General features: G+C 40.2%; 1 protein-coding gene across 1 annotated transcript in view; it reads left to right on the plus strand.

The window, feature by feature from the left end:
* Positions 1 to 1706: 1706 nt before the first annotated feature.
* The window catches only part of SLF2 (SMC5-SMC6 complex localization factor 2), a 28816-nt gene continuing 3466 nt past the window's right edge, over positions 1707 to 27056 (plus strand). Inside the window, exons 1-19 of the mRNA XM_051617634.1 lie at positions 1707 to 1963; positions 6081 to 6124; positions 6570 to 7279; positions 8230 to 8287; positions 8730 to 9880; positions 12725 to 12807; positions 13720 to 13833; positions 14103 to 14270; positions 16015 to 16117; positions 17545 to 17620; positions 19337 to 19478; positions 19875 to 19983; positions 20495 to 20671; positions 21236 to 21333; positions 22000 to 22087; positions 22564 to 22686; positions 23502 to 23579; positions 25125 to 25211; positions 26542 to 26610. Coding sequence (XP_051473594.1) covers positions 1854 to 1963; positions 6081 to 6124; positions 6570 to 7279; positions 8230 to 8287; positions 8730 to 9880; positions 12725 to 12807; positions 13720 to 13833; positions 14103 to 14270; positions 16015 to 16117; positions 17545 to 17620; positions 19337 to 19478; positions 19875 to 19983; positions 20495 to 20671; positions 21236 to 21333; positions 22000 to 22087; positions 22564 to 22686; positions 23502 to 23579; positions 25125 to 25211; positions 26542 to 26610 — 3588 coding nt within the window. The 5' untranslated portion in view covers positions 1707 to 1853. The remainder of the gene's footprint in view (positions 1964 to 6080; positions 6125 to 6569; positions 7280 to 8229; positions 8288 to 8729; positions 9881 to 12724; positions 12808 to 13719; positions 13834 to 14102; positions 14271 to 16014; positions 16118 to 17544; positions 17621 to 19336; positions 19479 to 19874; positions 19984 to 20494; positions 20672 to 21235; positions 21334 to 21999; positions 22088 to 22563; positions 22687 to 23501; positions 23580 to 25124; positions 25212 to 26541; positions 26611 to 27056) is intronic.

Genomic DNA, 27056 nt, shown 5'->3' on the forward strand with positions numbered 1-27056 from the left:
TTTTGAAAAACAGGCTGAGGGGACGGTGCAGGGTGAGATGGGAATGGCTGGAGTACATGGCAGACTCAGACACTTCAGATGCTCAAAAAGCAGTTTCTTGTTTTGACTTGTGATTTGGCTTGGCATTACTGTCAGTTCTGTTTAGCAGACTTTCCCTCGGCCAGCCTGCCCTCAGGTTAGGCATGGAAAGAAACATCAGATGGGTCACTCCTTTCTATTTAAAGGAATTGTCTTCTGGTATTTCTGGATCCAAGACACCTTAGGAAAAGAGTGGCCTTGGTCATCTCCGCAAAATGCTAAAATAAAACCAATGCAAATTGCAGCATGAACTGCCTCTGATAGCCATCAGGGCACTGTTGTGATGAAGTAAGCTCTGTTCATGTTATCTCTTATTTCTGCAGACCAAGGACAGGGATTAGCTTGTATCTGCTTTCAACTGTCACAGCTACTCCTCGCAGAGATGTTTTGATACCACTAATTTTTAAAGAGCCTGGAGATGTTAAATTTGCACAGAACACTACTGATGGCAGTACCCGCTCTCTCTAAGCTTGCAAATCTGGTTCTTCAGGTTGCCTAGCCCAGATTTTAGTCCAGACACCTGAGCCAAAGTGTTTGAAATATGGCAGTGCAGCACACGGCCATAACACTAAGGCTGAATTTTAAGGGCAGGGGATGAAATGAGGTGTGGGGCGAAGCCTGGGCAGTGGGCTAGGACTGGGAAGGGACAGGTCTGCGTGTTGATTTTGTTGTCCCCAAACGGGGCCTGTTTACCTGGTGTGGAAGAGCCCAGTCTGCACAGAGCGTGTCTGCGTTCCAGTCCTGCACAGAAGAGGGTGCCCCATACCAAAAGCTATAGTATGTTTATCCTGCTTAGCAAGCACCAAGATTTGTCTTTACTCACACCTACTGATGGTAGCTTATGGCCAGCAGGCTCACTGCTGAGCTGCGCTGCTGCTTCTGCTCAAGGGCAGTTTCCCTCAGATCAAAGCGCACGTCCCTGAGGGGCGGTCTCCTCGGTGGAGGGTGCCTGTCCTGAGTCGAGGGTCTCCATCTCCCCCTGACCTCCCGAGCTGCTGCTGGGTTCCGCTGACCTCCTGCCCCGTCGCACGGTGTTTCCTTTGCGGTTTCCCAAGGTTCCTCTTCAGGAGATTAATGGTTAATTACGGTCCGCAAAACAGCGCCCTCTGACCTTAGCTCTTGTTAGCGGTGTAACTCTTCCGGGCTGCTATGGGGGCCTTTATTAGCCTCTGCTTTTCCTCAACAACCCTCCCTCTGTCACCGCTCAGGTGGAGATGTGTGCGATTTCAGAAAACTTACTCCCTTCCTGACTTTTTTACCCTCCTGACACTTGTCCCTTCGTCAGGCGCCTGCGGAGCTGGACACGCAGCCCCGGCTTCCCACAGGCGTCGGGCAAGCCCTGCGGATCCCCGGCCGCTCCTGCCGCTTCCCGGCGGGACACTGGTCCCTGCAGGGAACTCCCAACCAGGCCGCGGGAATGGCGGAGGGGACGCGAGCGGCAGCAGCCCAAGGCGCCAACCTGCCCTTCCTCCTGCCGCCTCCCGCTCCCTCCGCAGCCAATCACAACCGCGCCCAGCCTACCCGTCCCGCCCCTGCCGGCAGGGAACCAATGGGAGGCACGACTCCTTTCCCGGCTCAGCCAATCAGCGGCCGAGCCTTAAAAAAAACACCCCCCACAACAACAACCACCGCCGCCGAGCGCCAGCCCGTCCCGCTCGCTTCCCGCCCGCCGCGCCGGGCGCGGGTCGCTGTCCCGGCGGCCGCTGCGGGGCCGCCCGGAGGGGCCGCCCCTCCCGCCCCCCGCGCGGCGGCGGCTGCTGCGGGCCGCTCCCGCCATGACCCGGCCGCTCCGCGTGGGCGTGCCGGCGCCGGGCCTACCCGTCACCCGCTCCCGGCGCCATTTTACGCCGGCGGCCGCGGCTGGAGGGACGGCCCAAGACTTCAGGTACCGGCGGGGAGCGGCCGAGGGGCGGCCGGGGGCGTGACTCCCGCGGCCGCGGAAGCACCGGGCCCGCCCAGCGGGGCGGCTGCCGGGGGCCGAGGCCGCGCTGCCTGGAGCCGGCGGCCGCGGGAGCCTCCGGGGCTGCGCCCGGCTCGGCCGGTGGGTGGGGGCGTGAGGGTGTCGGGGCCCGGGCGGTGCCCGCCGGCCCCGGGGCGCCGGCCCCGCTCTCCGCTGGTGCTGGGCTTCCTCGGCCGAGGTGAAGGGCGGCCGCTGCTCCCGCGCCGGCAGCGGGTGTCCGGCCAAGGGCTGCCCGCTGTCCTCAGGCAGGGTACGCGAGTTCTCCCCTCGTGTGCCCGTATTTCCTCCCGTTTTCTGTCTCGGGGTTTGTTAGCGAGTGCCTGTGGAGCTGGGTAGGCTTCGGTTCGGCTCCAGAGAGGGAGAGCCTGGGCTGGCAGCCGTGAGCTGCGGGGCAGGGTCCGCTGGAAGCAGGGGCCGTCGGTGGCGGCCCTGGGACGTGACGAGCCTGCCCGCCAGCCAGGAGCGTCTGACTTGGTCGGTCTTTCAGAGGCCGCCGAGTTACAGAAGTTTTGTTTCTCGCGCTATGAGTCAGGTCATCATTTTCTTCTACCGCTCCTCTTTTTTGATAGCCCAGGTTGAAGGAAGTAGAGAAGATAAAAGTTTAGTTTGTCTTCTGTGTCATCTAAAAGACAACGGCGAAGTTTTTCGTAAGACTTGATTTTCTGGCGGTTGGTTTTTTTTTTCCCGTTATTTTTTTGTTGTTATTTCCGCAGCGCTTTTCAAGGTTCCGTGTTTTGTCAAATACGTAGTTACCTTTTGTAGTTTATTCCTGTGGTGTGTGGCTTTGCTTTCTCGAAGCTATTGATAGTGTTGCCAGCACAGATTTTTAAAAGTGCAGTTTCAACCAATCAGAGATAAGTACTGATTATACTGTAAGCAGTAATTGCATTTAAAGAATATTCAGGTTTTTGGCTTTTTAAACAGGTGAAAGCCTTTCCTCTCTCCCTCTCCCATGCAGCTTGTGCCCTTAACTTTCAAAGACCTGAAAGGTGTGTTAAGTGCATCTGCTCGCTGTGTACCTTTTTTAATTTGTCAAGCAAGGTTGGGTATTTACGGGTTTTGCATTTTCTTATCTGGGTTTTTAATGGTCTTCCTGCTATCTGAGTTAAGATGAGATTTCACAAAAAAAGTTGGAATAATTTTTAGTGGGGAGAAATGTGTTTTGCTGAATTTTATATCATTTGCTGAACAGCATTTACCAGTGCTATGTAATTGTTGACAAAGATACATTAAACAACTGACTTTCATTATTGTTGCTTTATCAGTTCTTCATTCTCTTAGGGCTGATTATTTGACCTCTTACAAAAAGAATAGGGAAGGTCCTCGCGTGAGTAGTCTGTGAACAGTCAATGGTCCCATTCACATAGAAATTCACATGTTTTTGTTGTACTTTCATATATAAATATGTATATATGTAATGAAAGCAGGTTGGAAAGCCCCATACATCTTCCTGTTCCTCCTTATACTATATCACATGATTTCTTTTTTCCCACCCTTGGTTTTGTTTGAAGTTTCTAGCACACTTCCCTGTCTGATACACAGTACAGCACTTGAGAGATCATTGTTTTAGTTGGACAGTTCCTTTCCCTTTTTCTTCTAATAGCAGCAGAATGCAAAGTAGAAAATACCAGTGGATAAGAACTTATAAACAAACATTCTAAGACAAATTGTTCTCCATTCAAGTTAGACACTTACTCCAGGGAGGAAAAGAGTAGCCCTTTTTTTTTTTCCCCCTTTTTTTTTAGCAGCAGTGCCTCCATTCTCTCAGTTGTGTTGGACAAGACTTTCTGTAATTATAGAACAAACATTAATTTTGTTACAGAGCTCTTGCATTTAGAATAGAAGACAGGACAAAGATAGAACACTGAGATAGTGGATGTGGGAAGGACATAAGCAGTCACTCCAATCAGTGGCTGCGTAAAGCAGAAATAAGATAGAAAAAGGTTTAGATTTTGGTTTGTTGTCAAGATTCAAGTGTGGAGAGGAATCTTGACGGGGAACTGAAGATGAGATTTGGGCTGCTGACAGTGGTTGGGGCAGATGGGGCTTTAACCTGGAAGGAAGAAGCACAGTTGCTTAGTTGGGAAAACAGAAGGGTTTTGGAAAGATAGTGCAGAAAGCTGTGGGCAAAGGATGGTTTTGCAGCTGTGAGAACAGTCACAAGCATTGGGAGTGTCCTGAGGAATGCAAGGCTGAGAGCCTTGGTGAGAGGGTGAGGTCGGAGTGGGAGGTTGCCTAGGGCAGAAAGACCAATCAGCCAGCAACAGCAATAACAGTGAATAAACTTCCACTTCAGCCCTTGATTCTTCTGTTGAACTGAAATTTGGGGGCCCTGTTATTTCAGCACGTAGAAAAAATGGATGTATTTTGGCCATGTCAGATTAAGCTGGAATGGGTTGGAGGCAAGTAGTCCTTGACAAGTAGTAATGCTGCTCTCTTTGGTAAACAAAAAAGACAGTTGTATGCACTCACATATTGTGAATACAGGTGGCTTTTCATGGAGTTATGATATTCTCAAACATCACTGCTTGCCAGTAACCTGATGACTGAAGTATCAGTGCATTATAAACAGCTTTCTATAGTTGTGTAGGAGCTAAAAGTGCTGAAGTCATGTTAGCAAACGCGAAAGTGAAAGTAACAAGTTTAGAGAAAGATTAAAAATTAAATCCAAGTTTAGTTTGAACAAACGAACAGTGTTTCTTCTAGTCTGAACTTCAAAAATGGTTTTTGAGTCTGAAAGCTCAAGCGTGTCTGGATGCTTGAATGTGTTAGCTTATAGTCTGGAATAAGTAAGTTTTGCCATTGTAATCACCGTTACACAGACAGTAACAATATAGCTTTGTTTTGGAAGGCACAGGAAGAATGCAAAAGATGGAAGAAGGTATTAAATCTATGTCATTCTTGCTTTCTCATACCAATATCTTGTTTGAATTTGAAAAGACACTTCCAAACAGGCATAAGGTTAGCCTTGAAGTAGTTTGTGAGCTTCCTTGCTATGTAGGAAAAGAAGATTGCAGGTTCATGACTCTTGATGTGTTTTAGTGTTCAAATTGTACGTTACTATATCTGCCCATTTCTAGAAGTTACATTCTCTCACAGAGAACTGCCTTGATGTTCTCATGTTCCATTTGCTCTTGTCAGAGTAAATAATTTAAAACTGTTAAATGTTGTGTATGTGTAAAAATAAGATTGTTGTAAACTGCTATTTCTGTTGAAAGCCAGAAGATGCTCCTAATGTGTGCTGGGAGGGAGGCCACTGAAACATCAATTTATTAAGGGACAGTGCTGGTACAATTTCCTTCTGATAAGTCTGGTTATAGTGCAGGTAGGAATTTGCATCCCAGCCTGGGACCAGATGTGAAAAAAAACCAAAAAAACCCCAACAACCAATGGTGCACAGAGGGTTTTGGGCAACAGGAAGAAAGGTACAGGATTAGTTGAACTTCACAATTTGCAGGCAAAACTTTGGCTCTAGACTTAATTGCAACTAATAATGCATTGAGGAGGGTTTGATTTCTGATGGTATTGTTAAGGCCAGCTGCTCACCACCACCACACCTTACAAAAATGTAAAGAAATACAGTAGGAGTTACCAGCTCAAAGTGTTGGCAGTGGAGATGGGGAGGTTGTTAACACCATCACATAAGGTACTGGTGAGGTCTCAGCTAGAATAGTGAATACAGATGAGGTCAGTCCCATTTAAGAAAGCTTAGTTTAAGCTGGAAGGGTAGTTAAGCCATAGGAGGATGATAAAGGAAACATTTTAAATGGAGAAACTTGGCAGATTGGCTTAATTAGCCAAGCTGAATGAAGTCTAGAAGGCAATGGGAATGATGCTGCTTTCTCTGATCTAGCAGAAAGAGCTATCAGACATAAGAGCTGCTGGCATTAAAAAAAACAACAAACAAAACCAAAACAAACAAACACAAAACAAAAAAGCTGTTGAAATAAACAACAGCATTTCAATTTTATCAATATTCACTCTACGGGTATTCAAGTGTTGTTCTTTTAAAAAGATAAATAAAGTTATGTTTTCTCTTCAGAAACCAGACCATTACAGAGTTCTTCAAACCAGTTTTAAACCAAGGTAAATATGTGGGTTTTTTACATGGAAGTTATTTATATGAGTTTTAATTATGTAAGTGCACAGAAGTGTAGTCCAGTCCTACTCCAAACTGGAGCAGCAGCATGAGTATAGCTTACCAAATAAGTCAAAATAGGCACATTTATTTTTTTTTCCTAATAATATACCTGAAAATGTTAATTTCCTAATAAATTATGTTAAATGGTGTCATTATTATTATTTCAAGTTATTGTCTCATGCTTAAGCTAGATTATTTGTAACAACTGAGGATGAGACAGATCATATGAGTCATTGGTATGAATTAAATTGCATAGCACTAGCAAAACTAATTGATTAAGTAAATTCATTTTGAATTGCATGAGAGAGAGAGAAAATACCAAGTAATACTGTGCAGTAAGATTTTTTTTTTTCCCTCAATATTGTGAATGATTTGTCTTTTCTCTCTTAGACTTTGGCCATAAAGACAGAACTGTGTTGTGCTCACCTGACAGAGGAAATGTAGAAGATGCAGGAACTGGACTGTCAGTTTTTTGTGGTGAATGTTTTGAAAGGAAAATATCTTCTCCAAAGGTCAGAAGAAAAAAGATGCCAGACCGAACACCAGACACCAGTTGTGTGGTAGATGCCTTTCAGAGAAGAATTAAGGAGAAAAAGGACAGTGCACATGTTTTAGAGAATGGCAGAGTGTGCAAGGCACTGAGTTCATTGTACCCAAAAGTTGTGATTAAAAAACTGCTTACTACCCCTGAGTCTCACCGCTGTTTCTTGGCCAAAAAGGATAAAACTATCAAGTCAGAACAGGGAAGAAATGAGCAGTGTCTGGGTGTAACAAGAGCACCACTGTCTTGTGGAAATAACTGGGAACAGAAAACTGACTATATGGATCTAGAAGACACTAGTTCAGACTCTGACAAATGGGTTTCATCATCAGAACCTGATACTCAAAAAGCCTGTACTAGAAATAATGGCACTGTGAACAACGCGTCTCCAAGCCAAAACCCAGGTCTTCCTCGGAAATTGCCCTGTGCTTCAACTGACTCTGAATTTAGGTTGTCCCGGGAAGCTCTCCGCAGGGAAAGGAAGCGGAAGAAGCACAGAATGAAGCAATCTAAGCCACGTCCTGTAAAGCCATTCTCAGGAACAAGTATATTACATCAGGTGTGTTGAAAAAGGGTTGCTAAAGGTGGAAATCGGTGACCTATTGTGTATGTTTGTTTTTTTCAATGTAGGATGAGATATTTGGTGCTGCCTTTTTCAGATGTAAGAAAAGTGAATTCTCTTTTCCTATTCCTTTGTAAATTTTAGGTTGTGCTTGGGTTAGCGGGTTCTTAACTATTTCATAATAAACGAAAAATCCCAATTTAAAATCGGGAGATATTCTGGGGTAGATGCAAGCATGGAAATACAATGGAAATTGTAACTTTAAATTGTATTTTGTAGGAAAAAATGTCTTTATCTTCAATATCTTACAATCTTGTGTTGTCTTAGAATGTAGTGTAGGGAACAGCCTGGCAAGTTTCAGCTAGGAAAAATTGTAATTAGTAGCAGTTTGGATTTATGCAGTTAAGCCACAGTCTTTAGACAGAGGTGGGAGTGGTCCTATTAAGTATTTAGTTTAATTATATTGACTTTCTGACCAACCATAAAAGGTGGCTGGTTACCTGCAAGGAAGATCATTATGTGTGCCTCCTTAGTGTGCTATGAGTGGAACAAAAAAGATGGTTTAACTTGTGTTTCCTTTTCTCCTTACCACCCCTCCCTCTGTGTTTGCTTGCCTGGGCTTTCTATCGTGTTGTTAAATCCCTAATGACTGGTTTGGGGAAAGCCAGCTGGGCTATGTTGCCATATATCCCAGGGACACAAGTGACGGCCCTAAAAGTGGAGGCCAGGCTGAAGAAAACATATAAAATCTGAGTTTTGGAGAGTCCTTTTGTAGCCCTTTGCAGCTGTTTTTTAAGTTTATCTTGAAAAGAAGTATATTAGCGTATTTCTGGGAGGGTGTGGAGCTATGTTTGTGCTGGATTCAACACTTGACGCAAGACGTCAGTGTTTTCATTTTTAAAATTATGCAATTAACTTTTTTTCTCTGCCTTTTTTTTTTTTTTTAGGGAAATGGATGTCCTTTAAGAAAAATACCACATTCTGGTACAAGGGAGACTGCCTCAGGTAGAAGCAGTGTTGGTAGTACAGAATTAATTACACAATTGGCTTCATCTCTTAGTGTCTCTTTTTAATGGCTCTTTTTTCCCTTGAAGTTACATTACAGAAATGACAGAACCTTCCTTACAGTCTTGTACCTCAATTGTGCTATTGTCTGTTTCTAAAGACTGCCAGATTCTAGCATATATGAAGAGCATTCTGGGGTATTTAATTTCATTTCCAAGTTAGTTACAATACTAACATAACAGCACATAACTAAGTATTAATTGTGGTCCAGTGTGTTCAAGCAGAGTGGAAGTACTGTCGCTTCTGACAGAAACTTTAGTCAACATTTACTTTAAAACAGAAGTTAGTTTCTTAAAGGGTAAGCTGTTATGGTCTTGATTTTTTTTTTTTAATTTTTTAAACATGACAATAGTTGTTTATTTTTTTCCTAAATATTTCTTAGATGACACATCTCAACCAAAGCAGGCTTCAAAACATGAGGCAACATCTCCAAATGCAGTGAGAACATCATCTGAGGTGGTCACTGGTATGTGGAAGAGCCAGTCTGTTCCTTCACACTGCCTTACATCTAAGATGTCTTCTGGGCTATCCAAACAAATAGACTTTCCTGGGAAAAGAAAATGCACTGCCATGAATGTGGATGCTGACAGTTCAAATCAATCTGAAGTGTCAAGTTTGAGTGACCCTGCTTTTAGTAGATCATCTGCAAAAAGCAAAAACAGGAGGTCTGAGTTTGTAAAAAATATCCATTTAAAGTCTACTTGTAATGATGTTCTGCAACTGATGGAGGCTGCAGCTCTACCTGGACATGATTCTGCTCTTCCAGATGAATGCCTCAAGTCAAGTGATGAAAATGAGAAAAAAAATTGCTCCTCTGCAGGTTTGTCATCTTCATGTTCTGCACGTAGTCCTGGTAAAAATAACCACCTTTCTGTGGTGGATACCAAAGAGAATCAATTGCAGGTGGCGAACTCACACTTTTTCTTGAAAAAGTCCCTTCCTTTTTCTCAGGAAAAAAGTACTGTGTTGCCTTCTCTACACCACTTAACACAAACAAAAAGTGTGGAATCTTCCCTCCAGAATGCTGGCTTATCTCAGATGTGCTATGCTAAGAAGGAGCAAGATGGGAAAAGACCAGAAAGATGTGTGCTCAGTAAAGCTCACAGTTTTCAATCCAGTGACAGGTTTTCAAAAAAAAAAGACAAGACTTCAGAAAATGCTTCTGGTTCTTGTTCAGTGAAAAGTTCTGGGAAACGTGCACTCTCAAAAGAGCCTGGTAAAAGTGTTCCCTGTTTGTTATCTTTTCAAGAAGGGAGCATGGAGAGCAGCCGTGTGTCTTCACAACTCTTAGGAGAGTTAGAAGTTGAAAGCACCTGTACAGACAAGTCCAAGTTGAATGGAAAATCAAAAAGCCCCTTTGATAGTGAAGATGAGAGTTTGTCATGCGATTTAGATGATGATGATGATGATGTAGTATTCATGCCACTGCAAGAAATTCTCTCTTCAAGTCCCAAGCCACAGGTGGGACCTCTGGAAGAATCTTGTCACAACAGTTTTTCTCAGGACACCATGACTCCATTACTGAACCTTCATGTAAGTGGCTAAAAAAAAAAAAGCTTTGTATCAGCTTTGTTATGTTGTATTTTTATTCATAATGCACGATAACTCGGTTATTTGTCTGCAAAACTGGTTACTCAGCTTAAGAGTCCTATGCTGTATGCAGTGTAGTCTGAGAAAGCGTGTTCTTGTTACTGTGTTTGTCCCTGGAATGACTGAAAGATGATTTGTGCAGCCAGACTGCATTAGTTCTGTGCCTTTCCAGTGGTTTCTAGGAGTTCTGTTTTGTTTTGTTTTTTCCCCCCTAAAAAAAAAAAGCAGGAGGTTACATTTAGAAGACAGGGGAGATCTTATATTTTTGAGTTTTTTCCTAATCAGGTAAGATGTTTGTGTATTGAAGTTAACTAGAAGAAATTGATCTATCCATTGAGAGATCTCTGTGCTATAACTCTACTTGTATATCCTTGTCACAGTCTGTGATTGTCAGAAATCTGTGTGCAAGTTCTTGATCTGTAAGTGTGATGATTTCTTTGAAGTTGAATTTCATGGAGACAGGAAGTATCTTAGACAGGATTTCAGAAAGCTGCATGATTTCTGCTCACAGGGAATAGATGAAGTGTTTAAAACCCAGTTTGCAGAATAATATGATGATTAATTGATCTGTGTTTTTAAAAGTTAGCCTATTGTTTAAAAACAGCTTGTCAAATAAGTAGTGGTTTTTAAATTTTTATTGTAAAATAATGCTTTAATTAGGAGGGTCCTGCAGTAAGACTTAGTGTGGTATTCCTGATGAAGTTGGTACAGGTTGGAACTGGCTGCATATAAATAAAGATTTTGTACTGGCTGAGTTGGAGCTGTTTCTTAACAGCTGTATGGTGCTGTGTGTTTTGAACAAAAACAGTATTCATAAGGGGCTAGTCTTCTGGCTATTGTGGAGCTGTACTGGCACACCATGGAGGCTTTCTCCTTTTCCCACTGTGCCCCCCACGCCCTACTGCAGCAAGTAGGCTGGAGTGGACAAAAACCTGGGAGGGGACAGAGCCTGGACAGCTGACCCCAGATGACCAAAGGGATATTTTCCATGTCACATGGTGTCATGCTCAGCAATCAGAACCAAGCAGGGGCAGTTGGTCTGGTGTGTAGCCATTGCACAGAGTCTAGCTGGGCATCCTTCTGCTTGTGGGTGGTGCTGAGTGACTGCCTTTGCATCACTCTTTCTTTTCTGCCTCAACCCTTCTTTCTTCACTTACTAAACTGTCTTTATCTCAACCCACAAGTTTTCTTGCTTTTGCTCTAATTCATTCCCCAGCACCACTGGGCAGGGAAATGAACAAGCTCTGTGGTGCTTAGCTGCTGGTTGGGGCCAGCCCACTGCAATTTTCTACAGTAGAAAATAAACCACAGAATACCTGTATAAATACTCTCATCCTCTCTCCTCCTGTTTTTAAATCTCTGAAACCGTTTATTTGTGGTCTGAATTACTGTCTCCATAGGCAGATGTTGAAGAGCCATAATTACTTTATCTGTCCTTATGGTGCATTATGCAAGCACATTATAGATCAGGTTTATAAATATTCCACAATCTTAACCAACATGTCTACATAATTAATGGTTAAGACTGATAAACATATGCAGTCTAGGTCAAATAATTGTGGGGCATCTATGTGACCACAACATTGGGCCTATCCTGTTTCTGCATGATTAATGGCCAAGCGAGACAAAACAGTTAAGAACTGTCCCAAATTTTCCATGACCATGGTTTTTGCATATGGTTTAGCATTCTTCTCTTGTCTTGTAAAAAGCAGCTTATGTGCTCCTTGGAATAAAGTCTTGGTTTCTCAGTTGTTCAACAGTCACTTCAGACATACTAAACAGATAAAAAATAAGATAAGAGGTCTTCAGCTTTCCCACATAAAGACTTGCTGCTTGTTACATCTGAAAGATACCTCTGAATAACAAAAATGAATGCTGTATTAACGAGCTTCTTTATTAGCAGGTAGACATTAAATGCTCTAACTTGTTACCTTTGGGTAATAGAAAAATCCTCAATGAAAGGGTGTGATCTTACTGAATTGTGTTGTAAAGTGAAGGAGGAAGTTTTGTCACTAGTAAGAGGCTTGTCATTTAAGAAAGTGGTGTCAGAAGGGCACTGCTTGTCAAAGAACATAGTCATGGCCATAAAAGATTTCAAATCTGTGTTGTCTACCATCAGCTGAATAAAACACTAGCTACTGAAAAAACAAAGTAATCGAGCTAGGGTTGAGACTTCCTTTGTGTGTTGTTTTGGCTTGGTTTTGGGTTTCTAGTTGGATTTTGATTGGAAACTGGGTTTTTTGGATGATTTTGGAGGTGATATAGCAAACGCTGGTTCTTTGACCTCTGGGGACTTCTGGAAGTAACAGAGAGGTACTGAATAATTTTTGGACTTTCTTGTCTTATACATTAGAATGAGGATCCCCAGAGCCTCAGTGAATGATAATAAAGCTGTGAGGTAAAGGGCTTCTGGTGCTGATGCTCTTTGTGACAGCCAGCTGGAGGTCAGCCCCAGGGAGAGAAGCACAGACTTACTTTGCTATTCAGATCCATTGTGAAGCACAGTTAGTTCTAAATTAATCACTGAGAGTGATTTTACCATTATATAAAATTGTCAAGGAACCTAAAAAACCTAAATTGTTAATTGTCCTGTTTTTCAGGGTCTCCTTTGGATATTTATGTTCAGGTAAAATGTAATAAAAATAGAATATGCTGAGTTGAAAGGGACCCATCAGGCTGATCAAGTCCAAGTAGAAACCTTTTCCAGTGTTAATGATGTTTATTCTCTATTACTGAGTGAATTAATAGCTTGTGATATTTTTTAACTTCTTACTGCTTCATTTACAGCTTTCTAAGCCTCCTGTTGTTAGCCAGGTGTCATATGTGAACAGCTTGGAAAATCTCTTGAAGGAGAAAGAAGAATCTAAAAGGTTTGTTTATTAAAGCTGCTTTGAAAAGTTTGGGATGGCGTTGTAGGAGCTTAGATCTACCTCATCTCCCTGAAACGGTTGGAGTTTTGGTAGCAGAAAGCGAAGCTTTGCCTGCTGGTGCCACCAGCCTACATCCAACAGGACCCTGAGTGCATCTTAACTGTAAAAGTTGAATGACAGGCTCTTCCCAGGCAGTAACGAGTGATTTGTGATACATCTGTCTACCCATCAAGAGCCAAACTAAATTTACTGATGGCTTCACTGTAGGTCACTGAGCCAGCTAGCAGCTGCTGGTCAGAAATAGCGTTTATGTAGATTGTACTAGTTTCTTCAGAGACACTTGTAGCTCAGTTTTGGTTTCCAGAGTTGTGTGGACTGTTGGTATTTGGGGAGCTACACAGTTGAGTGGACAGAATGAATGAGTGTTCTTGAAAGAGATCTTTTGGGTAGAAAGTGCAATGTGGTAGATGTACTAATGGCAAGTGGTGGTGATGAGTATGTATGTGTGATGAACTGTTGTGATTAAAGCATCTGGCCCAGTAACTGGGAGCAGTAGGTACTCCTACAACTAGTACTATTTAACAAATAACATACTAGTAAAATACTTTTTTTCTTCTAATTCATCCAGAAGACTGAAGGTTTTGTGCAATTCCAAAAAAATCCATCAGAAGTTGGTTGAGTGTCTTTGTCTCTGACAAACTAGTGATTTGTTGTGCTGTTGGAAATTGACTGGGTTTTGGTAAATATCCACGTATCTGGGAATAGCAAGGTGCTCATTTTTTACACAGATGCAGCAATATCTTGCATACTTTGCCATGGCTGCTGATTCCTGGGTGCACATTCAGAGCTTAAACATTGTCTATTTTAAGTACTATATGGTGATGATATGTTCTGCTGCTTCTGTCATTTCAGAGTAGATGAACTAGAAAAACAGTTACAGGAAGACATACAAGGAAGGGAAACTGATTGTTCAGATGGAGATGATGAGAATGCTGGTGGAGATGAAGATCTCTCAGAAGAGCACAGGTGATTCCAACTCCACAACCAATTAAATCTAATTCCTCACTTTTCTAGCCTTTTTTCCTAATCTCTCTTTTCATCAATTGCTATTAATATGTTTAATGTAAACATTTTTATCATCTTTTTGGATTGGGTGGATTATCTTGGACATTACTGTATTTTTTCAATTCAGCTTTCACATAAGGCTGATATCTTCATCATCTGAAAATAACTGTCTCAACCAGCAAATAGTCTCTCAATGTTTAAAATTATAAAAGCAATTTTGAATTTTGCAGGGCATTTCTAAAGAGATTTTCAGTAATATGTCATGCCATACCTGACTACCACCCTGGAGAAGATATATTTGAGTTATCCACCTCTGGGAAAATCTTCAATCAACATAACCTTGACCTGAGGAATTTTCACTTCATCCCTCAAAATCCTATAGAAAAGCTCCTTCTTAGGTAACAGTATCTTCTTTCTGTTGTGTTTCCTTGTGCAATTTTCTTCAGTGTTGGCAGTTTTTCAGATAAAACAGTATCTCTGCAAGCAAATGAGCTCTATCTTAGTAAGCAGGCAAAGCTGACTCCATTTGCATGGAATTCTTTACAGATTAGCTTTATAGAACAGTGAATTGTTACTTGAAGCTTCCTTCTTTCCTCCTTTGGTGTTCTTCAAAAACATCTTAAATGAGTCATAAGGAAGAAAACAGGTGTTCTGGCCTCTTCCATACTTCTGCTGTATTGGGCTACCATTGATAACCTGACCAGTTTGTGGAAGAAAAATGCGGAAGTGAAATGTTACAATGAAGAAAAGCTTAACTGTCCCAAGGCAGAAAGAGGACCTTTGTGGTGAACTGATTAGTGATCTACTAATGTTGCACAGTGTCTGCTGAAAGACTTATATATGTCACTTTGGTTTCCACCTGATGAGGACTGCAGAAAGTCATGATTTCTGACATCTGTTAGATTCAGTCACTGAGCTAGCGGTATGCCTCCGTGTGTATACACAACTGTTCTGTAACTTGAAAGGGTTTAGATTCTATATTTATGAAGCTGTCAGGTTACAAATGGTTGGACCATACCACAAGCACAAGTCCTGAAAACTTCTTGTTATTTCAGCTGGCATTTTATTCCAAACTTGCACCAGTGAAACCAAGAGAACTGTTTAATCTTAAAAGATTTTGTATACATGTGAGTGTGCAATTGTGGATTTGAAGAGGAAGAGGGTGGCTTCTCCTCTTCTCTTGAGGAGGTGCTGTTTGTGATTATATTCCTTTGACTTCAGGCCTCTTTATTAATATGTTTTGAAGATCACAGGATATAAGCTTCAGAGCTATCTTGTAAATCAGTGACTGGAGGAATGAGCGTTAGGAGAATCATCCCTTTGGGAAGGCAATTAGGATTTAATTGCTTGTGTATTCTGCCCAGTTGGCACAGCTGGCACGTACTGGCTGCCCAGTTGGCACATGGGTGTCTTCCTAGCCACTTGATCAGTCAGACAGGTAGAAGGTATCTGGAGAAGAGACAGATCTCTAAGCAGAGAGAAGACTAAAGAAGGGTATGTGGGAGTACTGGGTATTATTAATTTAGCTACTTATGACATACCTGACATTCTAATGAAGACTAAAGCTAAAATACTTCAGTAATAAAAATGATATATTTCCTTTCTTCCAAGAGCTACTTTTTGCACCTCACAAACTTGCACAGTGAGATTAGGCTGTCGAATTTTAATTGCTTTAGTTTGCTTCCAAGCTCTTTATTTAAATTAGTATTTTTTAACATTTCAGGCAAAGTTTTTTTCTCTTTCCTTCTAAAAGTGTTGGTAAAGGTTGTTGAATGTAAAAAAATGTTATTCACTGGTCTCACTGAGCATAGCAGCCTGTCTATGCAGATGGGCTTAATGGTTCATAGTACAATAGTGTAAATCAATGTTTGTTTGAAGCTGTTACTATCCAGTAATACAAACGTTTTCAAATTATATGGTATAGCATTCTGGGGAAAAAGTTGTTCTAAATAACAAATAAGGTTTAATTACTATAGTATATCATATAGATAAGAGCATAAGAGTAACATCTGGTTTGGATGTTGAGATCTTTCTTTGCTGTTGATCTGAATGGTGGAGAAGTTCTTAAGCTTTTGTGAAACTGCCGATTCAACCACTAACTGATTTTTCTTCTCTTTCCCCACCTCAATCTTTGTCTTACAGCTCTGGTGTAACACAACAGCTTTCTTTAGTTATTAATGGTTTTCTAAGTTCTGCTTACAGTTGTGTATTGTGTCCTGTACCAGTTCTGAAGTGGCTTTTCCAGGTAAGACTGTACTACTCTTGTGGTTATACTCTGTCCAGATAGGTAATATGTAGTATTCTTCCTGGAAGCCAATTGTAGCAGGAATGATCAGAAAAAGTTTGTGAATCCATTGCATTAGGTTAACAACTTTTAAATCAAGTAATCTTTCTGGGTTCTCATTTGCTCTCCAGTCTGTAGTACTTTGTCACTAGGGGTGAAACACTAGGGATAGCTTTTCTCCACACTTTTTCAGTGACTGCCAAGCTGCTCATCCCTGTCCTTCATGTGTGTTAGTGCAGTTGAAAAGGGCACAGTACATGCCAGATGAGAAGAGATTTTTGGGTTTCAGGACGTAATAATGTGGGCCAGATCACAAGCAAATGTTAATCTATTTCCTTCCACCCTTAAAAAAAATAACAACCTTAATCCAAACATACTCCAGTATGCAAAAGTATAATTTCTATATATATCACTTTGTAAGTCATCAGATACCCCCCCATGTTATCAGATAATTTTCATTTGGAAAAGGTTGACATGCAGTGTGGCTCAGAAGAAGGTCTGGAGCCCTTCTCAAAGGAAGTGTGGTGGCTGTCTGCTTTCTATATGCCTGTGTCCATGTCTGAATCCTCAGATTCTATTACTCACAAAAACGCACCTCTCTAGTCTGCGTTCTGTTATTATATACCACATTCTAACTGTGCCTGAAACAAAAAAGAAAGCTGGATCACCTGTGAAATTGCAGCCTCAGTCTTTTGATTTGCTTTCTGCTTTTGCCGAAAGGAAAATATTTTGCTCCTCCATGTCCTTCCCTCCAGGCAGTAAAAAATTGACTTCCACCCCTCTGTGAGCCGTGGTGTTCCTCTAATAAGGACGAAGTGTGAGCCAGTTCAGCTCACTTACAGAGCTGGAAACTGTCCAGCACTTGGAAGTGCTCCAGGAAACCTGAACTGTACTTCATTGGCATGTTTTTGTAGTTAAGAGTTCTATGAAAAACTAGTAATTAATTGTTTTTGTTTAATATTGCATATGTTCAACATTTGTGTGACTGGAAAAGGTTGTACTTAACTCTGTTTTCTCCTGCTTCTGATCAAGGAGTTCACTTTGATCACAGATGCAAATGGGTTCCAAAGGAATACATGATACTTTCCATTTTCTTAACCCTAAGTACCTTCTTATGAATCAATAGATTCAACATGGGTTTACACCATTTTGGTATAGCAAATAATTAATTTTAAAGTATTCATATTAGCTGTGCACTGCTTGAAGTAATTAATATTCACAATACACTCCTTGGTGTATATTGCTTTAGAGATTTTGGGGTTTGTTTTTTGTGGTGTAGGTTTTTTTCTGTTACTATTTTTACTAAAGAGTTTATTTTTTTAATTAAAAGAGCACTGATGACATCATGAGACTTGGTGTTTGACACGTAGCTTCTTTTCTTTCCACAGGTGATGTCTGTTCATCCTGACTATTGTGTGTCAACCCAGATTTTAGACAGATTGATGGAGATAACACTGAAAAATGGTGAGTATTTGAAGGATGGAAAACTGAGCACCTAACTGGAGGCAGTTCCATTCTGTTAAGTGTAGAAAGGTGCTGGGGAACAAGTAAAAGGCATTGGCTCTGTTCTGTGTTTCTGGCATGGATTTAAGTTCTTCTGTTACTTACATAATGCATAAATAATAGGAGTTGGTCTTCACTGAGTGTGCAAGCTGTACCACAGGATGTGGTCCTGGCGTGTACTTGGAAGGCAGTGTGTCCAGTACAGAGCCTTTTAAACTCACTTCTGTTATTTCACAAATAGAATTGACCAGAAGAGAAGCCCAATCTGCTCAAAAGTTTACTCTCCATCTTTGCTTTAGAAGATGCAGACACTAATTTCATAGCTTAAGGACCACAGGGTAGTTTTAATGTATTCATACCCAGTATGTAGCACTTTGTAGTTTATTTTCCAGATAAATGGCACAAGTGAAAAGAATCACACACCTGCACAGAAACATTTTCAAGGATCTTTTTCAGCCCACACTGCTGCCCATGTTTTGTTTTGCCTTCCTTCATCTGCACTCTCAAATACTTCTCCATTACTAGTTCCTTTGCTGTGCTCTCCACGTTTTCACTTTATTTAGATCCATCAAAAGCCACAAATTCATTTAAGCTTGCCAGTTAGCATTGTTAAAGTAACACAGTTCTCCTGAAGTGCTTGCTCAGGTCTGTCCAAGTTATACCACATATTTTGAGACTTGTCTGAAATAGGACTGTGAACTGATACAAAAAGGAATGTTGCCTGCTTTATTTTGTGCTTTGATGGCATTAAGCTTGATTTTGAATGAACCCTGAAAGCTGATCAACAAGAATTCAAATAATTAAGTCTGGGCGAGATCCCGTCAGATCTCTGACTTCAGAGCCAGATCAAATAGGGTACAGTTTCTCCTGGAAAGTTAAAATTTCCAACCATGGAGTCTTAAAGCCATTCTGAGACCTCTTGTTCCAGTGCTTAACTCAGGATGCATCTTTTTTTGTTTTTGTTTTTTTTTAGTGGAATTGAACATTGAGATCTGAACCTGCAGTATCTTGAGTATTGTGTTGTATTATATTTGTTTTTTTCTTACAAACCAAGCTCTAAGACCCAAAACTGACCAAATTCGGAATTTTGATTATTTCTGTCATTGTTTGGAAAATACTGCATCTAATTGGATGCTAGTTTAGTGTCCTATGGATAATCTTCTGTAGACTTTGTAGACTTTCAGATATAAGTTGTACAAAGCATCCCTTTTTGCAATAAGCGTTGTTTCTTATTTCTATCAAGTAAGGGAAGTCCATCTGTTAAGCACTTCTGGTCTAGAAGCCTTGCCAGGTTTCAAATCTTACTTGCCTCCACTTCCAGTACCAGTATAACACCCTCTTACCTGTACCTACACAGAACAGTAACTTAGGTACTCTCTTAAAAGTAAATCTTGCCTCCTTGCTTATTATGCTATTTGTGATGAGATCTGTGAGGGGAAAAAGGGTGGAATTTATTCACTTGTTACGTAGACAAGATATTTCTCTGGCATAAAATACTGTTAGACTTTTTTTTCCTCTCATGGTTCTGAAAATAAGCATATTGTTCAATGCACCATCTCTTCTGAGATGAGAGCTGGTAGAATTGATGCAAAGTGCTTGAGCTTATGTTTCCCTTAAAAGGGACTAATGCTAAGAACTAAATTTAAAACTAATCCATACCGTGTCTTTTACTTGTAGCTTCCATCAGTGATGAACAGTCTAAACCCTGGATTCCTTCACTAGCTGATGTGTCAACTGTTGTTGTCAATATGGGTGTTGCATTTAGATCTCTCTTTCCATTGCAGCATCTGCAGCCCAGCTTTAACGAGTGTGATATTTTGTAAGTGATACTCATTTTATTTTTATTGCCTAGATCCTGCAAAAGCAACTCTCATGTTTAGAATGTAGAATCAGAAGGTTCTTCTTTATTTCCCCTCCCTTCCATCAAGACATACTCTTTACATTCTCAGCTCAGGTCTTAATAAGCATAAATAAGGCAGAGCTTTAAACAATACCTGCCAGGTAAGAATTCAGCAAACCAGAACGTTGTCCTTTGTCCTGCACCTTCCTAATGGGGGTTTGCAAGAATTGTTGCCTAAGTAGCTAGGCAGAATTTTAAGTAATTGATATGTATTTTGAATATACATTGAGAGGGATTTTTTCAGTTTTATGCAAATAAGGCTTTGTGAGCTTTTAAGTTGTTGATTATTGCTCAGATTAGTGTCTCTTTTATTAGAAGTCAGATGCAAGAAACAGTGAGTAAGCAACAGCCAAGAGAAGACCTTACCCCTGCTGGTCCAGCGTTCTCTAGTGTACCAGAAAACAATTTAATTAATGTGGTTAAGGTGAGAAGACTCCAATTAGTATGGAAGGGGTTTTATTGGGCTGGTGGTGTTGGGTGTTTTTTGCTCTGTTTTGATGTGAGTAGGACACCAAGGTTTTTGATAAACAAAACATGCCCCAGACTAGGTGCTCTCCTAGGGTTTCAGCTTCACATTCAGCAGAGATTATAAGGGAAAGAGGTGGGGGGAAATTTCTGTGTTTTCAGTACTACTTATGTATTTAGAAAGTCTGTCAGTCTTTCATTCAGTTAGATGAGGATTATCTGTGCAGTGGAGAAGGATCTTTCTTACTTTAATGTCCAGGGAATATTGTCATTGTTCAGAAGATGAGCCTCCAGCAGGTATAAAAAAAAAAGTGCAGTTACTGGGAGAGGGGAGATGTTTGTACACAAGTGTTGCAAGAACAATATATCATTTGAGGTGCATTTTAGTGTGAAGGTGGAGAATATAAGTTCTCATCATACTTTTAAGCTAAACCATTTTCAGGTTTTAATGCTTTTTATTTCTTTTAAAGTTTCTAGGCTTCTGTACAACAGTAATTCAAGGTGGATATACTGATCAAGAAATACTGCTGCTGCTTCTATTGCTGTTGAAAATAAGCTTGGAGAAACAGTTAAAGCAGATTCCTTTGATAGACTTTCAGTGCCTTTTCATAAAGCTTCTGATAAGTATAAAAGACTGGGATGCAAAGGTAACTTCATAAATAATCTCGTACTGGATTTACGAAAATGCAGCTTAATTTTCAGGAAGCTTCTGTTTTGAAGTTTTCCTTTTTTCTTGACATTTGGAAAAATACTGCTTGAAAATGCAATAGGAACAAAATGAGAGCTTCAAATTTGTGTGAGATTTAGGAAGTGGGTGGGTTTACTGATAAAGGCTTTTGTTGCATGACATGCTTGCCATTATGCCCTTCTGTAAGGGAACCACTGTATTCAAGTTAAATCTTGTATTTACTAAAATAGCTGTATGTCCAAAATAGCTCTCTTGATAGAATGAAGAGATGATTGCACTACACTGATAAAATGTGGTGAAAAACAATTTGATCTCATCTGCCCTTCTGTAAAATAGTATTTAACAAATGTAAGTGCAGGTGCAATGCAGAATTACCTTTCTGAACATAATCAGTTAGACCGGTTCCTCTGAAGAGTCATGCTGTGTATGTTTCTAGGGAGCAATGTAAACTCCTTTGCAAATACAACAAATACTCACCATATCCATTCTGCACTATTGGGATTTTGTTCTTTTTCTTCTAAAGATGCCTGAGCTTTGCCTGGCAGTGAGTGAACTCTCCAGTCATCACCATAATCTCCTGTGGCTGGTTCAGCTGGTGCCCAGCTGGATAATACGTGGACGGTAATGACACTAACATCAGAAATATGTAGTATCAGTAACAGCTCGTTTATTTGTATTGTTAACTGCTGGTTTATTTATATAAGCATAAAGTCTGATAAATGCTATAGGTATTACATGGCACTTTAAAGGAATTGGGTTTTCTAGTATGTTAAAGATGTATGTGTAATTCTTGTTCTGTACATGTCGCTTCTTGGTCACCTCTGTTGTGAAAAAAGGTTATTTTATAATTTGTGTAGTTTTCTGGGCTGCTGACTTCCTGGTACCCTATAGTAAAGAAAAACTTTACAACTTCAAGTTATGACATCCATCACCTACTCTTAATTCTTGTCTGAATGACCAAAAATTAAAATTTTGGGATGATTCATGTCTGCTTTTAAGTGTAAAATCTGTCACAAATTCTGTACCTTTTGCAATTAATAAATGATAATGTATCTGAGAGAGGAGAATAAATTGGGTCTTCCTTGTGCAGAAGAAAAGCTCCAATTAGAAAAGGGTACTTTGTATTTTACTAGCCTCTTTACTAGTTTGATAGCACCTGTATTAAAAAAAAAATCCAGTTTAATAGTTGTAAGCAATTCATGTGAAGCCATGAATAGCCTCATACTTTGTATAAACAGAGTGGATTTAAGAAATTTTCTGGAAAATAATTTTTAAATTGTTTTTCAGGGAAGTAAGAAGACGTCTTAGCCTAGTGATAATTTCAAAGCTTCTTAATAAGAAGCATATAGAAATACCTGATGACAGTGACAAACAGGTACTGCATATGTGTTCTGTGTATACAATTTCAAACTTTATAAAGCTGCATATTGTTTGTTTTATAATACTGTACACCTGTTTTTAATAATTTTGCAAAATTACCAATTAGTAATTTTTGTTAGTATTACAAGTATATTTGCACATGTGTGTCATCTGCATGCTCTGCATAAGTGCAGTGTTGTTTATGTGCCTGACCATTTATTTTGGACACTGGAATGAGGTCTGATCTTCTGCAGAAGAGCCTTCCTTTTGTGTTCGTGTAGAGTCACTATTTTGTAGAGTTGATCTTTTTTGAGGCAACCTACAAACACTTTAGTTTGTGAATAGGCAAAAATTACCCCAAGAATGACAACTTCTATTTTAATTAAAAATCCCTGCTATGTTTTTGTCTTAGTAGACAAATAATCCTGTAGTGGCATCCACTGTCCAGTTTTGTGTTGCCAGTAAACCTGTCCAATTTGTTAATGTTTGTAGATGTCTCTTCTACTTGAGTTTCTGGTGTACATGAAACCTTCTAATCTAGTAAGGAAGATGAGTCAAGGACTGGAGCAGCAAAATGCTGATGAAGACCACCTTGATACAGAGCTGGAACAGAAGGTACACAGCTGATTAGTTCTTTTTTTGCATTTGTCTTTTTATGCATACTCTACAATTTTGAGAATGTTTATTTTATTTCCCTTCACTGAGGACAGTTCTGTGCAGGAAACTGTACATACACTATTCTGTTCATCTCTATAACTAGAATATTACGTATGTTCAATTTTTGTTACAGTCATGGAGGAAGGAAAAAAGTAGCATGTGACTGAGGAACCTGTATTAGATTGTTTTACAAACAAGGAAATGGTCTGATTTTCTGCAGGGCTAAGTCACATGGGTGTCTTGAGCCCTGTCTTCTGTCATCAGAGGACTATGCTCCCTCCTGGTGTAATCAGTGAAAACTGTTTGATGCTGAGCCAGACCTTCACCTGCAGGCTTCAGAAGGAGTTTTATGAATCTTTTATTAATAGTTTTTTATAAACAACTATTAGAAATGTTTAGTATTTTTGTCCATCCAAAACCTGAATATTGGTTTGGTTATTTTATTGTCATGGAATCTCTTAACAAGTATTTTGATGTGAATGTAGATGATGGGAATCTAAAGCCAACAGCTGAATTTAATTTTCAGTAATTAAAACTACAAGAAGTTTTGTAGATTACTTAGGTAACCTAAAATAGTACTGTTTTAAAATGCTTCTAATATATGAATATACTGTTACAGATGAGTTATTTAGGCAAATAAAGTTAGGGCAGACATTTGTCCATTGATGTGGTGGCTGGATGAATCATTCCAGAAGGCAAAGATAGGGATTTATCTAGATGTGAAGAGTTACAATTGTGCTTTGACTCCTAATGCTCTGTTGACTTCTTTCCAGGCATACTACCTGATCTACATCCTGCTTCATCTAGTCAGCGAAGCTAGTTTCTTCGATATTATAAGTCCTAATCAAAGGGTAAGTAACTTCAGTGGCTAGATCTTGAGATTTCACAAGACTGTTGGTCTGTTTTGGTAAGAGCTGTCATGTGGTAGATGATCACCAGTGGATATTAGCACTAGGGGGAACTTTTGTTCTTGGCCAAAGAAAACACAGAAGACCTTTCTCTGCATTTATTGCAGTGAAAGAAACCTCTTCTTCATTTCTGCAAATGGAAGGTGCCTCAAAACATTAGCCTGTGGATCATTAAGACATTTGTTTTGTTAACCATTCTCAGGAAGTAAGTGGAGGTTAACTGAACATAGAAAATCTAAGAAATCTAGTAATTCTGTGAACTTTTGAAGTAGGGTTGAAGTTTTTCAGCCTAGAAGAAAACCACTTTGAAAATACCCAGTAAAATATGTTCAAACTTATTTTATGTGCAGCTGTATCTGTTCTGTTCTGTCGTGATAGTTCCCTTGCACCATGTGATGTGAATATTTCTCAAGTAGTACCTTCTACTTAGCCTTTCATGCTGTTCACATATCTGTGATCATTTGCTGTGAGCTGCTTGCTGCAAGGTGTTTGTGTACATCTTCTACCCTGTCAGATCATCTTGGCTGTTAAGCTGTCAGATGAACTATAGGAGAGGCAAAGCAGTAAAGTTTGGTTACATTTTGAGGCTTAGGTGTCTCAGTTTTCTGCTCAATGTAAAATTGTATTTGTTAAAGAAAATAATTATATTGTGATGCTCTTTTGAGTTTTGTTTATTTTTACAACTGCCTTCCTGAAGATCTGTGGAGAACCTGATTTTTTTTTTTTTTTAATTCCTAATGTCTCTGGATTTCTTGGTGCAGGGTAGACTAAATCAATACAACTATTATTTCTGGTCTGCTTCCCGTTAGGTGAGGTAAACTGTCATGGTGTTGAGACACCAGCAAATGTTTGAGTAAATTTCAGCACCTTTCACCTGTTCTGCAGAATGGAACCTCTTTGCAGCTGCTCAGTGAGGCATTGAAAACAGAAATTTTACGAAGAAATGCACAGAATGCAAATGAACTTGGGAGCTGTTATCAAAGGATTATGAAGCTGCAAAACTGCTTTAATAAAATCAATCAGAAATTTAGAGATAAATAAAAGATGAGTACATAAACCTTGGATATGTTTTACCTGCTCAGCCAATTCCTACAAAAGAAAATGACCTGACTCATCATTAACAAAATTGGTATTTTTAGTTATTGCAACTTCAGAACTCTTTTCCACTGGTAAAAGATCTGAATGGCACTGTGCTTGCCACTTTGGGGACAGAAAGGATTTACAAATTAGCTAGTAGGAACTCTAAAATTTGTCATGTGTAGCTCTGCTATATTTTGAAACTATTTCTTCAAGCTCTTAGACAAGATTTACTGGGTGCATGCCAGTAACTGATAGAGGATGTTGTTTTCTTTCTATTCTCCTTCCTTACTATGTATTTGAGAAAAACTCAAACTGAAGCATATAATTTTGAAATTGAAATAATATTTGAAGAAAGCTTTCAGTTTTGATTTGGCAAATTTAAATAACTGCTCTTTTGTCCTTATTTAGCAACACTTACTGAAGCTTTGTGGTGCCTTAGATAAGCACATAAAATGTGATATTAGGGAAGATGCAAGGCTGTTCTATCGAACTAAGGTAAGACACACACCAGTTTTTCTGAGTTCTTCATGTGTATTGCTCCTTCATATGTGCCCTGGAAATCTTGAGTTCCATGTGGATTTTTTTTTTCTGGTTTCTCTGTCTGCATCATATCTTTGCAGGTACAAAATAAACATATGCCCATTTTAATGCACTGAAAATGTTCTTTTTGGTAATAGCAAGACTGTTAACTGTCAAATGTGAGCTTGTCTTCTTTTTAGCCGGGTATATCGACTTCTGGACCCCTAGAGTTGCTCTGTTTCTTTTCCTGCCAGTTCCTGGTAGCTGACTCTGCTTTTCAGAGCAGAGGTGACATGCAGGGTGACAGAGAGAGGACTGAAAAAATAGCCCATCTTGCAAGTCTCTCTTTTATTTTCAGATTAATGAGTTACTTAAAATGTTGTGGGTTTGAGCCAACAGTGTATGTGATGCAGCATCAAGCTTGGATAACTGCCTTTCATTTGCTTTGGTGTGGGGCTCAGTAATGATAGTCCCAGTTTGGTGGCTCCTGTGCTTCACATGCTGTTGCAGCAGGACCCATCAGACCAGCGGCAATGTCACCAACCTCAGCTCTGAAAAGCCTTGACTTCAACTTTAAATCAGACATTTTACAGCTCTGTGAATCCTTGCCCCTCAGGAAGATATTTATTCAGTCAGATTAGTCAGAGTGTGAGTCCTTTTAACCAGTTAATTAATCTTGCCTTGGATTTTTTTATCTCCAGCTGCTTTCACTTTTGTTTCTGTTGCCCTTGTGCTGAGAGGGGAAAATTTTACTTCCTTTTTCCCTATCACTTCATTTGTGTAATACTACAGTAACTTCTAGAGGATGCCATTCCACTGGGTTTCAGCACAGCATGTGAAGCAAATCTCAGTTCTTAATGGCTTGGATTAAATGCTTGTGGTTGGTTATGAAAAAATACAGTTTTATGTATAAAGAATTAATTTCAGAAGCAGACAGTTCTGCACAGTTGGCTTTTGATTGCAGTTGCAGGCTCCTTTCCTGGGTACAATCAGACCTGCATAACAAATGTAGCTCACCTGAGGGATGAGGGGGTGTGTGTGTGTGTGTGTGTGGAGACCAGAGGCTTGCTTGCTGATTCCAGACAACATGGAGAGACGTGTGCCTGTAACATGTTTGTGTAGAGTACTTGACTTTGAATTCAGAGTCCCAAATTACAGGGATCTGCTTGGAGTTGAGGTGGTGGTTTTTTGTGTCAGCTGTAAGATTATTATCCAGGGTTTCACAGATTTGGGAGGTGGGAGGCAGAGGGGTATGAGTTGGGCTTTTTTAACATAAATGGCTACAGTAATCAATCTGAATTTGCAGGTAAAGGATGTAGTTGCTAGGATATATGGCAAATGGCAAGATATGATACAAACCACTCGGCCTACTCAGGTACTGTAATGAGACCTTTTATCTCTTTTTTTATATTGCAGGATGCATCTAACTCATTTTTGTTAGTGTTTGAAAGAGATCTTTTTTTTTTTTCTTCATAAATGTCCTGGCTGTGGAATACAGTTAGATGTATTAGAGCAGATTAATTAAAATTCTTACTTTACTGGCTTCAGTAAAACCAAGATGTCATTTCTATCCTTAAAAGTTCTGCTTCTCTAAATGGCTTGTGTAATAGACTAAAATGCTAGTAGTGAGTCAAGGCACAGGGCCTGTCTCTGATTATAGTTCTTAGCAGAAGCTTAGAAGAGGATGTTGGGGCAGGAATGCAGTGAGGCACATCCGGCTGTTTCTGGCACTGTGGGACTTCAGCACTACTTGAGTCCAAGGCTCTACATGTTTAATGGCTTTTGTTAACTCCTCCCTCTCTGAATGCATCAAATTTCCTG

This window comes from Apus apus, chromosome 4, assembly GCF_020740795.1.
Source record: "Apus apus isolate bApuApu2 chromosome 4, bApuApu2.pri.cur, whole genome shotgun sequence".
Taxonomy (NCBI): domain Eukaryota; kingdom Metazoa; phylum Chordata; class Aves; order Apodiformes; family Apodidae; genus Apus; species Apus apus.